This window comes from Mercurialis annua, linkage group LG4, assembly GCF_937616625.2.
Source record: "Mercurialis annua linkage group LG4, ddMerAnnu1.2, whole genome shotgun sequence".
Classification (NCBI taxonomy): Eukaryota; Viridiplantae; Streptophyta; class Magnoliopsida; order Malpighiales; family Euphorbiaceae; genus Mercurialis; species Mercurialis annua.
Window position 1 is genome coordinate 33,186,018 of NC_065573.1, and position 16,104 is coordinate 33,202,121.

General features: G+C 34.2%; 3 protein-coding genes across 3 annotated transcripts; all 3 read right to left on the minus strand.

Moving 5' to 3' along the window:
- Positions 1-885: 885 nt before the first annotated feature.
- LOC126678933 (bax inhibitor 1-like) lies at positions 886-3,198 on the minus strand. The gene is made up of 6 exons (XM_050373848.2): positions 2,954-3,198; positions 2,046-2,189; positions 1,846-1,937; positions 1,533-1,719; positions 1,277-1,432; positions 886-1,184 (listed from the first exon to the last, which is right to left on the minus strand). Exons 1-6 carry the CDS (start codon positions 3,068-3,070, stop codon positions 1,134-1,136), a joined length of 747 nt encoding a protein of 248 aa, XP_050229805.1. The 5' UTR covers positions 3,071-3,198; the 3' UTR covers positions 886-1,133.
- A 1,039-nt stretch (positions 3,199-4,237) lies between these two features.
- LOC126679245 (uncharacterized) lies at positions 4,238-10,054 on the minus strand. Its single transcript, XM_050374235.2, has 15 exons — positions 9,530-10,054; positions 9,394-9,449; positions 8,384-9,232; positions 8,167-8,233; positions 8,018-8,080; positions 7,476-7,539; positions 7,276-7,369; positions 7,113-7,196; positions 6,941-7,030; positions 6,798-6,825; positions 5,976-6,476; positions 5,821-5,879; positions 4,937-5,046; positions 4,757-4,844; positions 4,238-4,681 (listed from the first exon to the last, which is right to left on the minus strand). The coding sequence occupies exons 1-15, from the start codon at positions 9,954-9,956 to the stop codon at positions 4,412-4,414; spliced, it is 2,850 nt and encodes a 949-aa protein (XP_050230192.1). The 5' UTR covers positions 9,957-10,054; the 3' UTR covers positions 4,238-4,411.
- Positions 10,055-10,909: 855 nt separating this feature from the next.
- Positions 10,910-16,104, minus strand: LOC126679147 (vesicle-associated protein 2-1). The gene is made up of 7 exons (XM_050374087.2): positions 15,660-16,104; positions 14,706-14,776; positions 14,521-14,602; positions 14,042-14,157; positions 13,831-13,956; positions 13,024-13,092; positions 10,910-11,269 (listed from the first exon to the last, which is right to left on the minus strand). The coding sequence occupies exons 1-7, from the start codon at positions 15,718-15,720 to the stop codon at positions 11,135-11,137; spliced, it is 660 nt and encodes a 219-aa protein (XP_050230044.1). The 5' UTR covers positions 15,721-16,104; the 3' UTR covers positions 10,910-11,134.

Consider the following 16,104-nt stretch of genomic DNA (forward strand, 5'->3'; position numbering starts at 1 on the left):
CCGAGTTGTAATGAGCACCATTAATCCTACGATTAATCTCTAAGATATTTCAAGTGAATTTTCATTATAAACTAACATAAGTAGATTTTTATGTAACGTAAGTATATTTGAGAGGCATGTCAATATACTTTTAGAATATCAAGAACTGATTAGATTAGAGCATCGCATACTAATCACCTCTAATTTTTGTAGTACATATTTTTTCAATTAATCTACATTATAGTGTGTTTTACATATAATTTTAAATTTTCTTTTAAGTAAATGGCCTTTAAATTCAGAAGCAAGTCTAACGATTCGACTTTCCTCATTGATAATTGCATTATCCCAATGTAGAAATCTGTCTTTCTAAACAATATTATGTATAGGGGGAACGAAGATTGTAACTTGTATGTAATATAAATTAAGCAGCAAGAAATGCTAGTGTCATAAATCCAATCCAGACTACAGATCAAACATCAAAAGAGAAAGAAATTAAGCTGATTGCACTGTTGCTAGTTCTTTTTTTCTTTTATAGATATTGCCGATCTTTATAGAGTTGATTTTAGATTTATCAGTAGTTTTTTCTTCTTCACAGCCTGCTGTAGAGTTTTTAATATTATTCTTTATGGGATCTACTAATTCCTCAATGAATATATGAACGAATCATAAATTTTCAACATTATTCAATTTGTAGTTTAAATACTAAGTAGAACAAACATATTGCCAAATTGCATATTCGGAATGCATGTGAAGGATTTTACTACTATTTGTTAAAATTTACTAGTACGTGTATTGTTTAATTTATTCTTTGATAAAATTGCACTCTTATCTCACCATTGATAAAATAATACTAATTATTAAAAAAAAAACATCAAAATATTCACAGCCTCACCCAGCAAATGAAACTTAAGATAAGAGTAACTGGTAAAATTATGTAATTATGTAAATCCCAACATACAGCAATCACAGGTGCCTATAGTCGCTGGATCACAAGTTTTGTGGATTTTTCCAAAATCAGACACAAATATTATGCACATACATAACTACCAGCAGTTACACGGTTCACAAAGTAATTACATTGATTAGTCTCGCAGAGAAAAAAAATAAAACAGAAGATACTGCAGCACCGCATGAGCTAACACCCCCTCTTATGCTCAGTCTCTTCTTTTCTTTTTCCTCTCATTCTTCTCACCTGAATTCTTCAACTGCCCAAGCAAGATTTGTTTGTTAGCTTTGCATTTAACATAAATAATGTAAATCATCAGAATTTAAAAATTTAGCGCGCAGTTCAGCATACCATGATAATGAGAATTCGCACAAACACAGCAACAAAGTCAGTGAAAAGGTTGAGAGCATGCTTCACATGGTCCATATCGCCAAGGTGAGCTTTCTCGATGATATCCTGGGTGTCAAACACCACATAGCCCACAAACACCAAAAGACCAAAGTACAACTGCATAGATTATGAAGGGCAAAATAAGATGCCGATAGGAACAATAAACAACAGGACTAAATAGCAAAATTATGTGATATACCAACAATAATCCCCTTACCTCGAACTTAAAAACGGATGCAGATCCACCAAAGATGGCAGATGCAAAGTGCAACCACATGAGGATGGACACACCAGATGACAGCAAACCACCAAGATAAAGGTACTCTCTACGCCTTGCCAGCATAGCTGCTGCTGAGAAACAGCCAAAAGCCACCGCAGTTCCCACAAATGCAGTGATCAGAAGACTGCCACAATGGTGAGAATATCCACAAAATTAAGACAATATTCCAACATCATGTGAAGAGGATAGCATGAAAATAATTTGAAACACCAAAATACTAATACATCACAAATGACCCGTATTCACATACCTTGGATCCAAATCAATAGCTAATTCAATCAGAGGACCAATTGAAGCTCCTTCAAAGAGTGCAGCCCCCATCAACAGAGACATCCTCTTTTGCTGCTCAATTGAAATATAATAAGGCTCAATAAAGAGTAAATACCAAAAAAGCTGAAATACTTAAAACACAGCAAAAGGCAAGATGTGAACTATGTATGCAAACTCTACCTCTTGATATGGAGGAAGAGACAGAAGCCAAACCATACATCCTATGCTTGCAAAAGTTGTTAGAAGACCACCAATGTTCCATAAGATATGCAGGTATGCTCCAGCAGCTGATGCAACCAATGCACAGCATAAGGTCAAATATACCTGCAAAATTAAGTAGTTTAAAGCAGTTAGACCCTCAAGCAGCATTTATCCATTTATTAATTTACTTTAAGCAACATACTCTCACCGAGATGTTGAAAAGCTAAATAAAACAAAAAAAAAGGGACAATGATACAGACAACGGGCTAATACTTCATATTTTAATAATTCTAATAATTAATAAAATTTCAGGGAACAGGTCGATTAACATCCAAATAAACACAAAACTCTAGCCTGTGATTTATTAAAAGTAAAACAAATAAGTACGCATCCAACATAAATAAAATTGAAATGCTTAGCATAATATGCATAAAACGAAAACCTAAAGCCTACACGTCAGAGACAAAGATCATATACGCAAACTTTTGGTTACATCCCAAACACAATCATACTAGAAACAATTACTTCAATTAAGCTTCAATTAACATTTTACATAAAATTTTCCTTCACAAATCTAGAATAAAAGAGAGAAGAAAACCCTAACAATTACCACGCAACAAAACAAGCAAATTCTAATCCAATAAACCGACATAACACCATAAATCTATAACAATCCTCACAAAGATCGCTAATTAAACCTAATCTTATCCGGATGGCAATCAGGATTCAGCTAAGTAACAGCATAAGCAAAACCGAATGCAGAATTTCATTTCAAAGCACAAATTTACAACAGCAGTCACATAGATTAATAATTAAACCTAAATTTTAAAAAATAAACCAAAATTTAAAGAAAAATACAAAGAAAAAGAGAAAAGAAAATAGATTACCTTCTTGAGATGAGTTTGGACAAGAGGAGAGATCTGGCGGAAATTCTTGAGAGAGTCATACGACCACTGATTTCTTGACGATGATTGCGAATCGAAAAATGATGCGAAAGCGTCCATTGGAAGAGCAAATTAATTAACACACAGAGCGAGAGATGATGTTGATAATTGAAACTAAGCGGTTAGAGAAGACTTTATGAATGATTCCGATGGAAATTAATTAGAAGGGAAAACTTGTTATATAGTGTAACTAATTAATTAAGCCTATCGGTTCTCGTGTTATATGTTTCCTCGAAATTTCTAGCAATTTCCCATTTACTATTCTACCCCTCGGATCCTTTTCTCTCAGTAATGAGGTATTGACCCGGTTTGCTCTTATTTTTTTGGGAAAATTTATTTCATTTAGTCTAATTTTAATTTCGATAAAATCTTCAGATTAATAATTGTACATATCTTTTTTGATTTAATTCATTACAGATGTAGTAACGTTTAATTTTAGTATCTTTTTATATTTACAGATAAAAATATTAGTATTTGCTTTTTTTTATAGTAATTATAATGTTTATTTAGTATCCGAATCTTCAGTAATAAAAATTGGATAATCCAACAGTATGAGGGGCATTGACGGAACTAGAAAGGTCATTCTGGAGAATTCGCGATTGATTTTGACTAGGCACGTCATTTATTGTAATTTATTATTCTTTGTAATGAAATGACCAAGCAAAAGAAGTTGACAAGCAAGAGAGATCTTATATCTAACATCGCTTTGCCACCAAGGAAATTGCATCATCATCATCCCCTTATTTTACCAACAAAAAGTATTACTCCAAATTGGCACAGACACGTCTGACCACCAATGCTGTGATGCCACGTCGCCCTCATAACTTAATTTACTTTTTTAATTGGAGAAATTCTTAAATAAAATAACTTCCTAAAACTAATTAAATTCACCAATAGGCAATTAGCATACATTTGTTGTCCACAATCACAATAGTCAGCACCAACAAATCTCATTAATTGGTCCTGTTCAAACCAAACGAATCTAAACTTTTCACAATTTTTTTTCAGAAGAAACCAAATCGAACTTACAATTATGTAAAAGATTTGAAAAATCAAACAAGTCAGTTCAATTGATTTTTTTTTTGTTCAGTTTAATTTGTAGCAGAACTTAATACATTTTTCCATTTTTATAATCGAACCGAACCGGAAAAATATTTTTTTATAATATCAGATTAAACGGAACCGAATTTTCCCACCACTATTAAGAGATATTTATACAGTTTCCTCTTTGTGTTTCCTATGATCAATACAAATTACAGAAAAGAAGACTAAAATGTTTTACATGGGTGGCAGATTTACATTTACAGCATTAGAACAAGAGTATCATATTACAGCTACATGTATAAAATTAACCTAAAAGTAATTTTAAGTTTAAAATTGAGTACCATTTGAAATGCTTTGTTATCGTAAAGCAAGACTAGTTCCAGAGTCCAAGTTCGGCACCTGCCTTAGCTGCCTCTGCTTTCTTAAGCTCTCATGGCATGGACCAAAGAACTCATGCTTTAATGCATCTTCTGCACTGATTCTCAATCTTGGGTTCACAATCAGGCATTTGTCCACAAGATCAAAAAGCGAACCGGGCATTTCATTGAGGAAATCCCGTCTCTTCATGTTTATTTTGCACCATTCTCGCAGAGGGATAGATGGCAAAGGCGCTACGTTATATAGTTCCTGCAGGCAAATGAAGCTTGTGAGTGCGAGTTCATTTCCTGATTATTAAAATAAATCGAGGTATAAACAAAATACCGCAGGGAATGAAGATTCTCGGTCATGTAGCTTCGAAACTTCCCACAGATCTTCACTGCCCCTTAACTTTGCAATATCCTTTATGTTCCTGATGACAACAGATACTTATATATGGTTGGCAACGTGTAACATGTGCACAAAATGGTACTTGTGTCAGGATTTCATATTGATAATTCTTACTGCTCAGGATCGCCATAAAAGGGAGTTCTTCCAATCATTAGGTAGAGTAAGGTGACCCCAGCAGACCAAATATCAATCTTCGGGCCTTGATGGGTTGACCTGAACAGAACCTGGATGAACCACTCAACATGAAGCTTTACTTGTTCCATTTAACAGAATCAAGAAAGAAAATTTGCAGTTAATCATGTTTTGAAGTTGCATTTTACTAGAACAAAACTGATTTGAGCATCAAATTAATGTGTTATTAATTGGATAAATAAAACGAACAAAACCATGAAATGAAATGCAGAAAAAAAAAATGTAAATGAACATTAATGGAGAAGTAACTAATGATGTACTTATTAGTTCAAAAAAAGGGAATAAACTAGATGCAAAAGGAAAAATATTTGTAGTTCATGATCATGACATCTTAAATTGTTTTCTAAAATTGATTCAAGGAACATTACAGTAGATACAAGAGAGTTATGAGATGTTTTCAAAATCTTTCTTGATTATTTTGTTTTTATGACAGCTCCCCTACAGAAGCTTGGGATTTGGAAGCACTAATGTTTTAATAGTATAGACAATAATCAGAACCTTACAATGATTATCACCGACCCATTTTTTTATTATCTAACTGATTTTTAACCATGTTCCTTTTTCTTACAAACATCTGAAACCATAAAACAAAAACATGAGAATAAATGAAATCATATAAAAGCTAATTTACTGCCACAGCATCAAAAATAGATGACAAAATTAGGCAACTTTAATGCAAATTCAAAAGCTAGTTGACAAAGTTTACTACATTCTTTTGTGAAAAATCTCACTGCAAGCAAATATTGAGACACTTAAAATTGTGGCAGCTAAACTAGTATACGCACAGCATTTATGCTCTTTCTTACCTCCGGAGCCCGGAAACCTTTTGTTCCGACACATGGACCTTCTTTCTTGGGCTTTCCATCTTGTTAATAAATACAGAGAAAGAAAACAGATTAATAAATTAAAAAAAATTAGTCTGAGAAGGAAAATCACTGGATTTGTAATATAAGAAACAAACCTTTAGCGCATCCAGTTGAGTGTACAGGCATTGGAGTAGGATACAATAGTCTTTCATCCACTTTTCTAGGAGGTGCAGCAATCCTCTTTCGCATTGAAGCTGGAATACTCGATGCCTTATTACTTGGACTGTGCAACGTTTCCTGCAACAAATTGATGAGTTCCTTTCTACCTTGGCTTGGTAGTGGCTCTCTGAGCCTTTCTGCAGAAGGAGTCCTAGTGCTTGTCACATCCTTCACTGAGGTTATGCCAGAGCCATCCGCTCCTTGACTTCTCATGATGTTCCAACCATTTAAGTTGTCATCAGCCTTTGGTCGGTTCATGACTCTCCTTTTTGCGTTATTGGATTCTAAAGTTGGCTTGGAGCCTTTTGTTGCCTCTTGCTTGACAGCTCCCAGAGATTTAGCAACCGGAAACCTCCTAGGTTTGGTAGGAGCAGCAGATTTGGCATTGGGAAATGTAGTGGGTTTGAGGCTCGCATCATTCCCCGTTTTTAATTTGTCTGCAAAAGGAAAAGGCCAAACATTAGATTGTTAGATCACAGTAGGTTCTCGGGATGATAGTCTAGCAACAGTTCTTCCTGGCTTTAATGCTTGAAACTTTCAAAAGGAAAGAACTAAAAGAAATGCAAATAATAAAAAGGTAGAGGTCTAGGGTGATTTTCAGAAAAGTATCTCTTATAAAAACGTACGTTTCTCATTGATAAGCTCAGAAATTAATTTACAGTTGGGACTTAGCAAACCAATGTCTTCACTGACTAGAATGTACTAAATTTTCCAAACAAAATCTAAGGCAAATATTACATTTAAGCATAGAAACTCACAAGTTGTTCCATATTTTTGGTGAAGATCCTGTTAAAGCACAAGAAAACCAAGATAAGCATCTCTAAATTTCGCACTAACATCATGAATCAAGAAAAAATAAATTAACTGTGCAAGGAAAGAGATCCAGGTTGATAAAACTGACCATGGCAAGATTAAAATCAATGAGATAGCCTTTAGTCAACTTGCGAGAAAAAAGAAAGTTCCCAGGTTTCACATCTCTGTGGACTACTCCCTGCTAACAAGAAAACACAAGATTCTTCATTTCTATAAATAGCATGCAAAACAGCATATGATTAATGTAGTGAGCAGCTTACCTGCTTATGAAGACTAGCGAGTGCTCTAAACATACAATAACCATACCAGCGTAGCTGAAAAAGATCTATGTCCTTCTTCAACACCTAGTAAAAGCATAGCCAATTTTAATAAATTGAATAAACAAAATTAATCCATTGAACTACTAAAGGATCTGTTAATTACCTCTGGTCTATCATGATCAACATGCTCCAGGACAAAGCACTCAGAATCTCCACTCTTGAAACAGCCTTCATATTTTATTACAAAGTTTTTACCCCTGAATTGGTCAAAATTATTTCACATTATAAATCACACTTTTTTTAAGGCATAAAGATCATTTCTCAAAAAAAAAAATCGAACTTTAAACTTTCTTAGGACCCTACCCAAATTGCTCCAGCATCCTCTGTTCATTTATTAAATGAAGCTTATGAGCTTTTGCATGAGGGCCTGCAGAGCAAACAAAAAAAGAATTTACAGCAAGTGCAAAATCACTTTTTTCACATGATATCATCATGACAAAGTGTAAAAGAGTGATGTTATGAGATCAATTTGTCATTCCATAAACTCATTTCCTTATTAACAGCATTAATTTCATGGAAAAAATTGTAAATTGTTAACACCGAGTCAAGCACAAGGGAGAGTTTGAGGTTCTCATATAATTTTATACATTACTAAAAGCTGAAGGATCATCCAGTATATTTGTCAGGGAACAAAGGTGAATCATAAGAAAACATATTCCACAATTCTCCACAGTTAGTTGCTAAAGGACATAGTTACAACTATTTTATGGGTGGAATCTTAATGATATTATTAGCCTATGGTATAAGCTATTCATGACAATGAACAAATTATATTGATGAAATGCACAGAAAGAGGAACTGCAAGAGGCAGCAGCCCAACACACAAAACTACTAGTCTCACATACATTTAATGGCAACTGTGGTCCCATCACTCTTCCTTCGAGCTCTGTAAACAGTCCCATAACCACCTGTATGTGTGCGTTTGACTGTCAATAAATCCACATAGTGTAAATGGGTGCAAGCAATGACTAAGAATACGAAAAGGCTTTCATACCAGAACCTTCTTCCTCTTCAACATTATATAATTCAAAGAGTGGAAGATCCTTGCTTTGCAATTTATCCTGCAAATCAGCCATTATTATTCCTAAACATTGGAGATAGAGCTGAACCATAATAGCATGAGTGACAAGTAGTAAATAATCTGCTATTAGTGACTGGCATGCACGAGTGAACGACAAATTATGAGTAGAAATTACAGGAGGGGACCTTACCGCATGAGAAAAAGAAGCAGAATCCTTTTTGTCCTCTTTAATATGCATATTCTCAGGTTTCTGCTTCGGCTTTTGTCCCTTGCTGGTTTTTATGAGATTTCTCTTAACCTGGCGATTCTCTTTGGGAGTGGTTACTACTTTACTCCCCTCTAAAGACTGGTCGACAGATTGTTGCCTTGGACTCATTGCATCATCAAAAACAAGCTTCAGCTTAGCAGAAGGTTCGGACTTCTTCTTCTGACTTCCGCATTCTAGCTCAGTGGGAAATTTCGTCTGGCTCTTTACACGAGTGGTTAAGTGCTCCTTATCCAAGGGGGTCAATTCATTATTCAATTTGCTCTCACTTTCTTTTGGCATATCCAAAAGAGAAACACTAATTGGCCGTAAACTACATTGCAGTTCTCTTTTCTTGTTACCAGAATCAGTAAACAGTTCTACTTCCTTGCAAACGACCCCTGTCGTCTCAATAAAACAATTATGAGCATCATTACAAGTATCATCACCATTTTCACACGATACAGATACTAAACCGTTCTTTACAAAATCATCCTTAAAGAGAGTGGCATCAACATCCATTCTACTTATTAAATCCATCTCGCCAACTTTAGCTTCTTGGCAATCATCCTCACTATCCAATACTATGAGCGGATAAACAGATTCTTCATCAAGCTCAGGCACCGTAAAATTTCTGTCCACAGTCACATATTTGTCCGTATCCACTTTAAATTTTTTGAGATTTTTTAATTGATAAATGAATTCGCTGCCCAAAGTCTTGAGAATCAAATTAGGCAGCGGAGTTATGTAAACGTTTTCGTTCCTGCTACTATGTTCAGTAGCATGAAAATGAACCTGCAGAGATCAAATCTAAATTAACAATCACACTACTGGAAGTAAAGAGCCTACTAAACCTAACTTCCTCCATACATCTAACACTCTTACTCCTTGTTTGGCAGTATAAAAATGCTAGAATTGAATTTAAGTTCTAGTCAATTGTTAAGTTGAAGGCATACCATGGAGAAATCACTTCGAAATCTTTTTGAAACTGATAGCTTCCGCTTCTTATCCACTGCACAAACACAAAAACACCACGAGATTAATCAATTAAACAAGCAAATAAATAAGCACTCGAAACCTAAATTTACAAACCTTGTGGAGAATCGAATTCGATTTGTTTCCGCTTCCTGAAGTACACTGTAACATCATCTTTCAACAGCAGCTGAGGATTACTATTGACACAAGGAGTATCAATCCGAGCAAATAAAGCATCAATCAAGTTAAAATTAGAGGCGAATCTTTGAAAGGCTAGAAGTCCAAGCACGGAAACTGAGACTAAAATGCCCTCGTCGGTGCTGGCAATTAAAGTGATAGGTGAGTTAGATACGGAGCACAGATATTGGACAAATTCGGGAGTTGCGGGAAATAGAGTGCATCTGGTTGCGAGTTCGTGAAGTGAAATTGGACGGCCGATTGAGAGGAGGAGAGAGAGGAGGTGCCATGCTTTTTGTGAATTTGAATCGGAGATGGGGAGTGGGTCGAGAAGAGCGAGTTCATTGTTTGGATGGTGAGTTAGCATAGCGAGTTAATACTGTAATGAGAAGGGTGCGGTTCGGACTTGTTTGGAGTGATCGACTGTGGATTTCTTTTTTTTTTTTGCAAAAATGGAACAGGAGGGAGATGAGGCGCGCGATTGGCATTTTTGAGGTTTTGAGATTCGGCACGTGCGAATCTCCCGCCAATTCCTATTTATTTTTTTTCAAGAAAAAGTGCAGATAAGCCCTTGAACTCTTAAGAAAGTAATATTTAAGCCCTAATTCAGTAGGTGATAATTGATGAAAAGCAAGAAGAAATATCACAATAAAGAAATAATGGTAAAATTATTTCAAAGAATAAAATAAGAAAGATAATTTTTCACTGTTTAGAGTTATAATTTACCTTTTATATTCATATGTGATACCTTCATTTTATACTCAAGACATTTTAGGAATAATTACTTTAATCTTTCATGTTTGGATTCAAATTACTAATTTTTTTCTAAATTTTAAAAATTCACTATTTTCATCTTGATTTTCATATTTTATAAAAATAAAACCCCCGTTAAAAACAGGAGTTTAATTAAAGAAAACTAAAATATTAAGAAAAAGAATTAGTAATTTTTAGAATTCATAAAAAAATATAAACTCACACTTAAAAAGTCATAGGGATAATAATGATTAATCTTATTTATTACTAACTAACATGATATCAATTTTATTACTGCATCAGCACAAACATACAATTTTGATTCAATTTATTATAGAAACTAATTATAATGAAAATTAGTAAAAGATTTTAATAAAAATAAATAGCAATCATAAAATTCAAAATTCTATAAATTATAAGAGCTTACAAGATATATTTTAAGTACAATTTCAATGTAATTATGAGCTCAAGTCTTGTAATAGAGCTTTATTTGACAGATTGGAATTGAAACAAGATGGAACTACTAGATTGAAAAAATTAAGCTACCAAATACTTGAACAGAAACAGTAAACATTTCAAAGATAACAGCTAAATTATCACTTACTGATTCACAATGAAAGGAAAATTATAAATAAACAAAAAAAAATATCACTAAAAATAACATATAAATGAAATGAATACATTTGGAAAACCAACAGCCATCAATGTACAATAGGGGGAGACGACCTTCCTTCAACCAGAACTTGTATAGTAAAACAAAAATAAAAATTTCTCCTGAGATGTTCCGTCAAATCATTTTGTCGATGGCGACGACAGTAATAAGTTCGTAAGAAAGCCAGCCATAATTCCGATAAGCCCCACAACAAATGCAAAAGTCAAGGAGAGGCCTGGATCGCTTTTCCGATATCTTCGTCTCTTCATCATATCCTGCAGGATGAAAAAAAAAATGATTGGAAGTGTTATAACATATTTTCACGGCCACCGCTATCTTCGCTTTCTATACTACCTTATATTTTACTCACACCACAATCATTGCAACTACTCGACTTCCTTGGTTACTCGAAACTCCTATGGAACTCTTCTAATGTTCATCTAACTACCAGCCCACATGCATACACAAAGCACCACCGCGAAAAAAAAGTTCATCTGAAAATAAAAATAAAAAGAACAATTGAACCCGTGCTTTTTAAATGTTCTCATTAGAGTCAGAACTGTGAATTTTTTTTGTCAGTGCATTATTTTGAGCAGATTTTGGACGTGGTTTTTGGTAGGATTTTTTCCATGGTTCTTGAAGCAAGATGTTTAATTGCCAAAATGCTAAAAAGAAAAAAGGATACCTAATAACAGCAAAAGCAGCAAAATCCACCATAAACAATGTAACTCTAGAGGTATCGATACTAATCAATCAATGGAATAAGCCATCTCATACTAATTCTCATCATCATCGATATCAGTTGTGAAGCACACATATCATTGGAATTCTCAGCCTCAAAACTATCCCAACACCAAGATCCTAGTAGGTGGATCCTAATTTCAAGGGTTATCATCAACCTAGAAGCCCTAATCAGTGGGACAATCAAAATCAGGGAAACCCAGAAGCTAATGTGCATCTGATATTCAAGCTTTGAAATGTGAATGCTGAAGCCAGTGTGTATGCTCCTGCTCCTTCACTGGAGGATTTGATAAGTTTTGTTGCCACAATGGGTTAGTTAAGGAAGCTATTGATTTGATGGATCCAAGGGTTAAATCATGAATTTTAGCGTGTTTTGCAATTTTAATACAAACTTTCAGATCAGGCAATTTAAAACATGAACTACCAATTTTTTGCAATTCAATTGATCGGTATTTTGAATTACAAAAAATCGATAGTTTGTTTTTTAAATTGCCATAATTGGAAGTTCGTTTTAAAATTGCAAAGAGCACTAAAGTTCATGATTTGTTTTGCAATTACCTTTTTCTTAAGTTATATTTGTCTGACTTGCGTGGGGTTAAAGAGTCGGAGAGAGAAGAGAAATAAAAGAAGAAAACGGTGAAGTTGACAAGAAAGAAGATTCAATTTTAAACAATTATACCTGACACCCTTATAAAGTGCAACTCACTCTCCTTAATTCCATTTAAGGAGGGGAAAAAAAATAATGGAATTGAAAGTTGAACCAATTCCACCAAATTGAAGTCGAAGGACTCAATTTTAGAAAACAAGAAAATAAAAACCTTTGCCTCCTATGAGACACTTTCAAGTGTGAACATCTAAAAGATGAAAGTTTGACCGTCCACCTAACAAGCACACACACCCATTCAATGTGTCACTAAAAAATCAACTGCTTAATTTAAGTTGCTATGGTCATATCCGAATGTTTGACTTGCATATACACTCCAATGCTCAGCACTGATGCTGATTGACTATTGAAAATGGTGCAATTTCAGAGTGGGGATCTCAGACTAAAGTTTAGTCCAGATAGGTTGATAAAGGACAACCATCTAAAAAAAATTCCTATATATAGGGGAAAAGGATTGCTCAGGCGGAACAAACAAAGATAAGATAATTGAAACTTTGTTAAAACATTATTTTAACAACTGAAATTAGATAAAAACCTGAATTTAATATTAAAATTTAAAGTACTTGCAATCCAAAATAAAAGTAAAACAAGTAGAGCAAACCGTAGTATGGAATGAGCACTAACCAGTTCGTGTTGCAGTTGCTGTGTTAGTTTAACAGCTGAGTCCCTTTCTTCCTTCAGTTGCTGTAAACCCTGAATATACATGTAAAGAGTCAAAATAAAAATTCTAAAACTTCCTAGTGAAAAAGACAGTACAAATCTAACTCGCAGGACAGTAAGGTTAATAGAATAGGAAAAAACATAAAGTAGCATGCTCAGTCGTATTACTAGAAACTGATATAAATAATGACCAACATACAGAGAGGTTCTCCTTTCATAAAACTTATTACATAGCTCTGAAGTTGGTCCCAGTTTTAAGGGAAAGAAAAATGGCATGATATTGTAATAAATATTAATACTCTGGTGTTGACCAACTCTAAACCTCAGCTAATACATGAAGGGAATGACTTGCATGTAAAATAAGAATTGTCCCATCCCAAGTGAAGATTGTTTTCACCTATGTTAATGAATGGCTAATAATGTTCTATATGATCAATAAAGGTTAAATTTTTGTTTCAGAATTCACCCTGAAATGACTTCCAAACAACGAAACGTTATATAAAAATTCCCAGATTTTGCTAAAAAAAAGCTTAAAAATTTGGAAATTTTTTAATTTCCATATAAAATTAAATTTCATGATATCTGAAGACTTCTGACTTATTGATTACAGTCTGTCTTTTCGTAACCCCTGATTAAGTAATTTAGCAGGATATGCAGTACAAACTTGAACGAAAGCAAATAAAAATATTTTTTACAAAAATCTATCCAGCAATTATGGGAAAGGCTACTAAAAATAATAATTTAACAATATAACTAGGAGAAGAAGTTTACAGAGTTATTTTCAGAATTCTGCATGGAGTTCGCAGCCTCGTCGTCTGAGCTTCCATGAGCTGATGGAGCAACATATAAGACTCTCAGCTTACACTCCTCTACAGTTTTTCCACCATCCTTAGTAAACTGACACAAAAGATGAGACATTAAGTCAGACACATTCGGAAATTACTAAAACAAAGACATTCCTTTCTCCAAGTCACATTCTTACAGTATCTGGTGGAAGCTCATCAACATCAGTATGTGTGGGTACTACTGTACTCTGCAAAAGAAACTTATCTTTACATTGCATATCTGGAGGAGCTTCGTGTTGGGCTTGAAGAGTAACTGAAAACGAAGTAGTTAGCTAAAGCTCATCAATACAATAACTTACTTCTGCTAAATTATATATACTAGAAGGATGAAACCAGCAGTTATGTGATATGAAAGAAGTGATGGACAAAGCCAGCTATACATTTCACGAACAGAAATATATAGCTGCTGATGTATCACCTCAAAAAAGTTTAAATTAGTTAGACACCAACCAGCTGCCACTAGATTCACAATATGTTCTGTGACATTAACAAGACAGTACAGCAAGATCCATCCAATACATCTATTTGACCAAAATATAAATGAAAAACTTGTACTTTGAGAAGATTTATTAATTTTGTTTCTATCAAAACATTGTGATAGAGTGAAAAGTAGCACCTCTGATGGCACATGAGTCCCAAGGCTGTATAACACCAGTGTTGGGCCTCACAAAGTACTTCTTAGGCGAAGTGGTTTTAACCTCGCAAAGGAGAAATTAAAATCACAGTCAGTAAATTAGCATCTTGAATACAAGATCATAAGAAATAAAGTTCATTTACTATCAGCAGCGATGGAGATGGTACCTTAAAAGCAACATGATGCTCGGTATTGTTCACAACTTTAAGATCACAAAAGCTCTGCTTTTCTAACTCAACTGATTACATGAAGAAAACAATTACAAGCTAAAACAACAATTTTGTAGCACAGAATCAATAGCTGCTGAATACAATTTTCAGCCAAGAGAATACAATTTAAGCAAAAGAAAACAATGTTAAGCCAAAAGAACAATTTTGAAGCACGAAATCAATAAGAAAGCTGCGTGCAGAGGATGCCCATAAAATCTGATCTGAAATGCTTTTCAGAGCATTTGGAGTTTTCAGAAATATTAACAGTAATTGAAAATCATAATTACTTCCATGTTAGGTTCATTAAATTCCAGAACCCACAAAGCTGTAGAAAAAATGTCATTCTATCACTACCTTAAGAGTTCTTCTATTTCAGACCAAACAAGTTTCTCTACTTCAAAACCAAGCTGCCAATTGGCCAGGGCGGTTGAAAGGAAAAAAACTCATAAACACAGAAAAAAAGAATGCAACTGCAGCAGCTCTTGCTGAAAATAACCAGAAAGGTTCCTCCAACATGTAACGAAACCAACTTCACAATAATGTTAGACAGATTCCCGACACTTGATTTATTCTTTCCACTAAAGCATCCCTATCAATCCACAAAAAACTTAGGATTCACGATGATTAACTAGAATCAGTTATATCCAAAAGGCTCAGATTAATCAACTAATCTCAACCATTGACCCTGTATGCTTGTGTGATTTTTCCTTATTTCCTCTCACAATCCACGCTCAAACTGTGATTTCTACCATTTTTTATCATTTACAGGCCAAGCTAATTCTACAGTCATATATTCTATTATCTGTACCTGATAATTTTTGTCAACAAACACAAATCCTGATTTGATTCACTAAAAAACTGAAATTATAATCAATTAACACATTAAAGGAACAAAAGGAAAAAGGAACATACAAATGAACTTGAGCTCGTCAGGATGAATGGAGATCAACTGATTGCCACCGCCGGCTGTCATGATGGGCCCACCACTGAAAGATCAATCTCTCAATAAACACTTCCGATTTAAATAAAATTCTTCCAAAACTCAATCAATTGAATCTAACAAACCAAACTAAACCCTAATCTACAATCCAATCCAATTCCAATCCAAATTGTTAACAAGAACAATAGAATCAAACATAAAATCTGAAAAACACAACACCAGGAAAATTGCAAAGACGAGTTCCAGAAGGAAGGAGTAAAAAAAGAGATAAATTTAGAGCATTAACATGTGGTTAAACGAATGTGGAGGAGCGAGTAGGATTCTACTTTTATTTATTTTTTATTCATTAAAAAATTCAAAACAATTTTTAAGAAGAAAAGAAAAAGAAACAGAGGGAGCTCTAGGCGCCCATTTCGG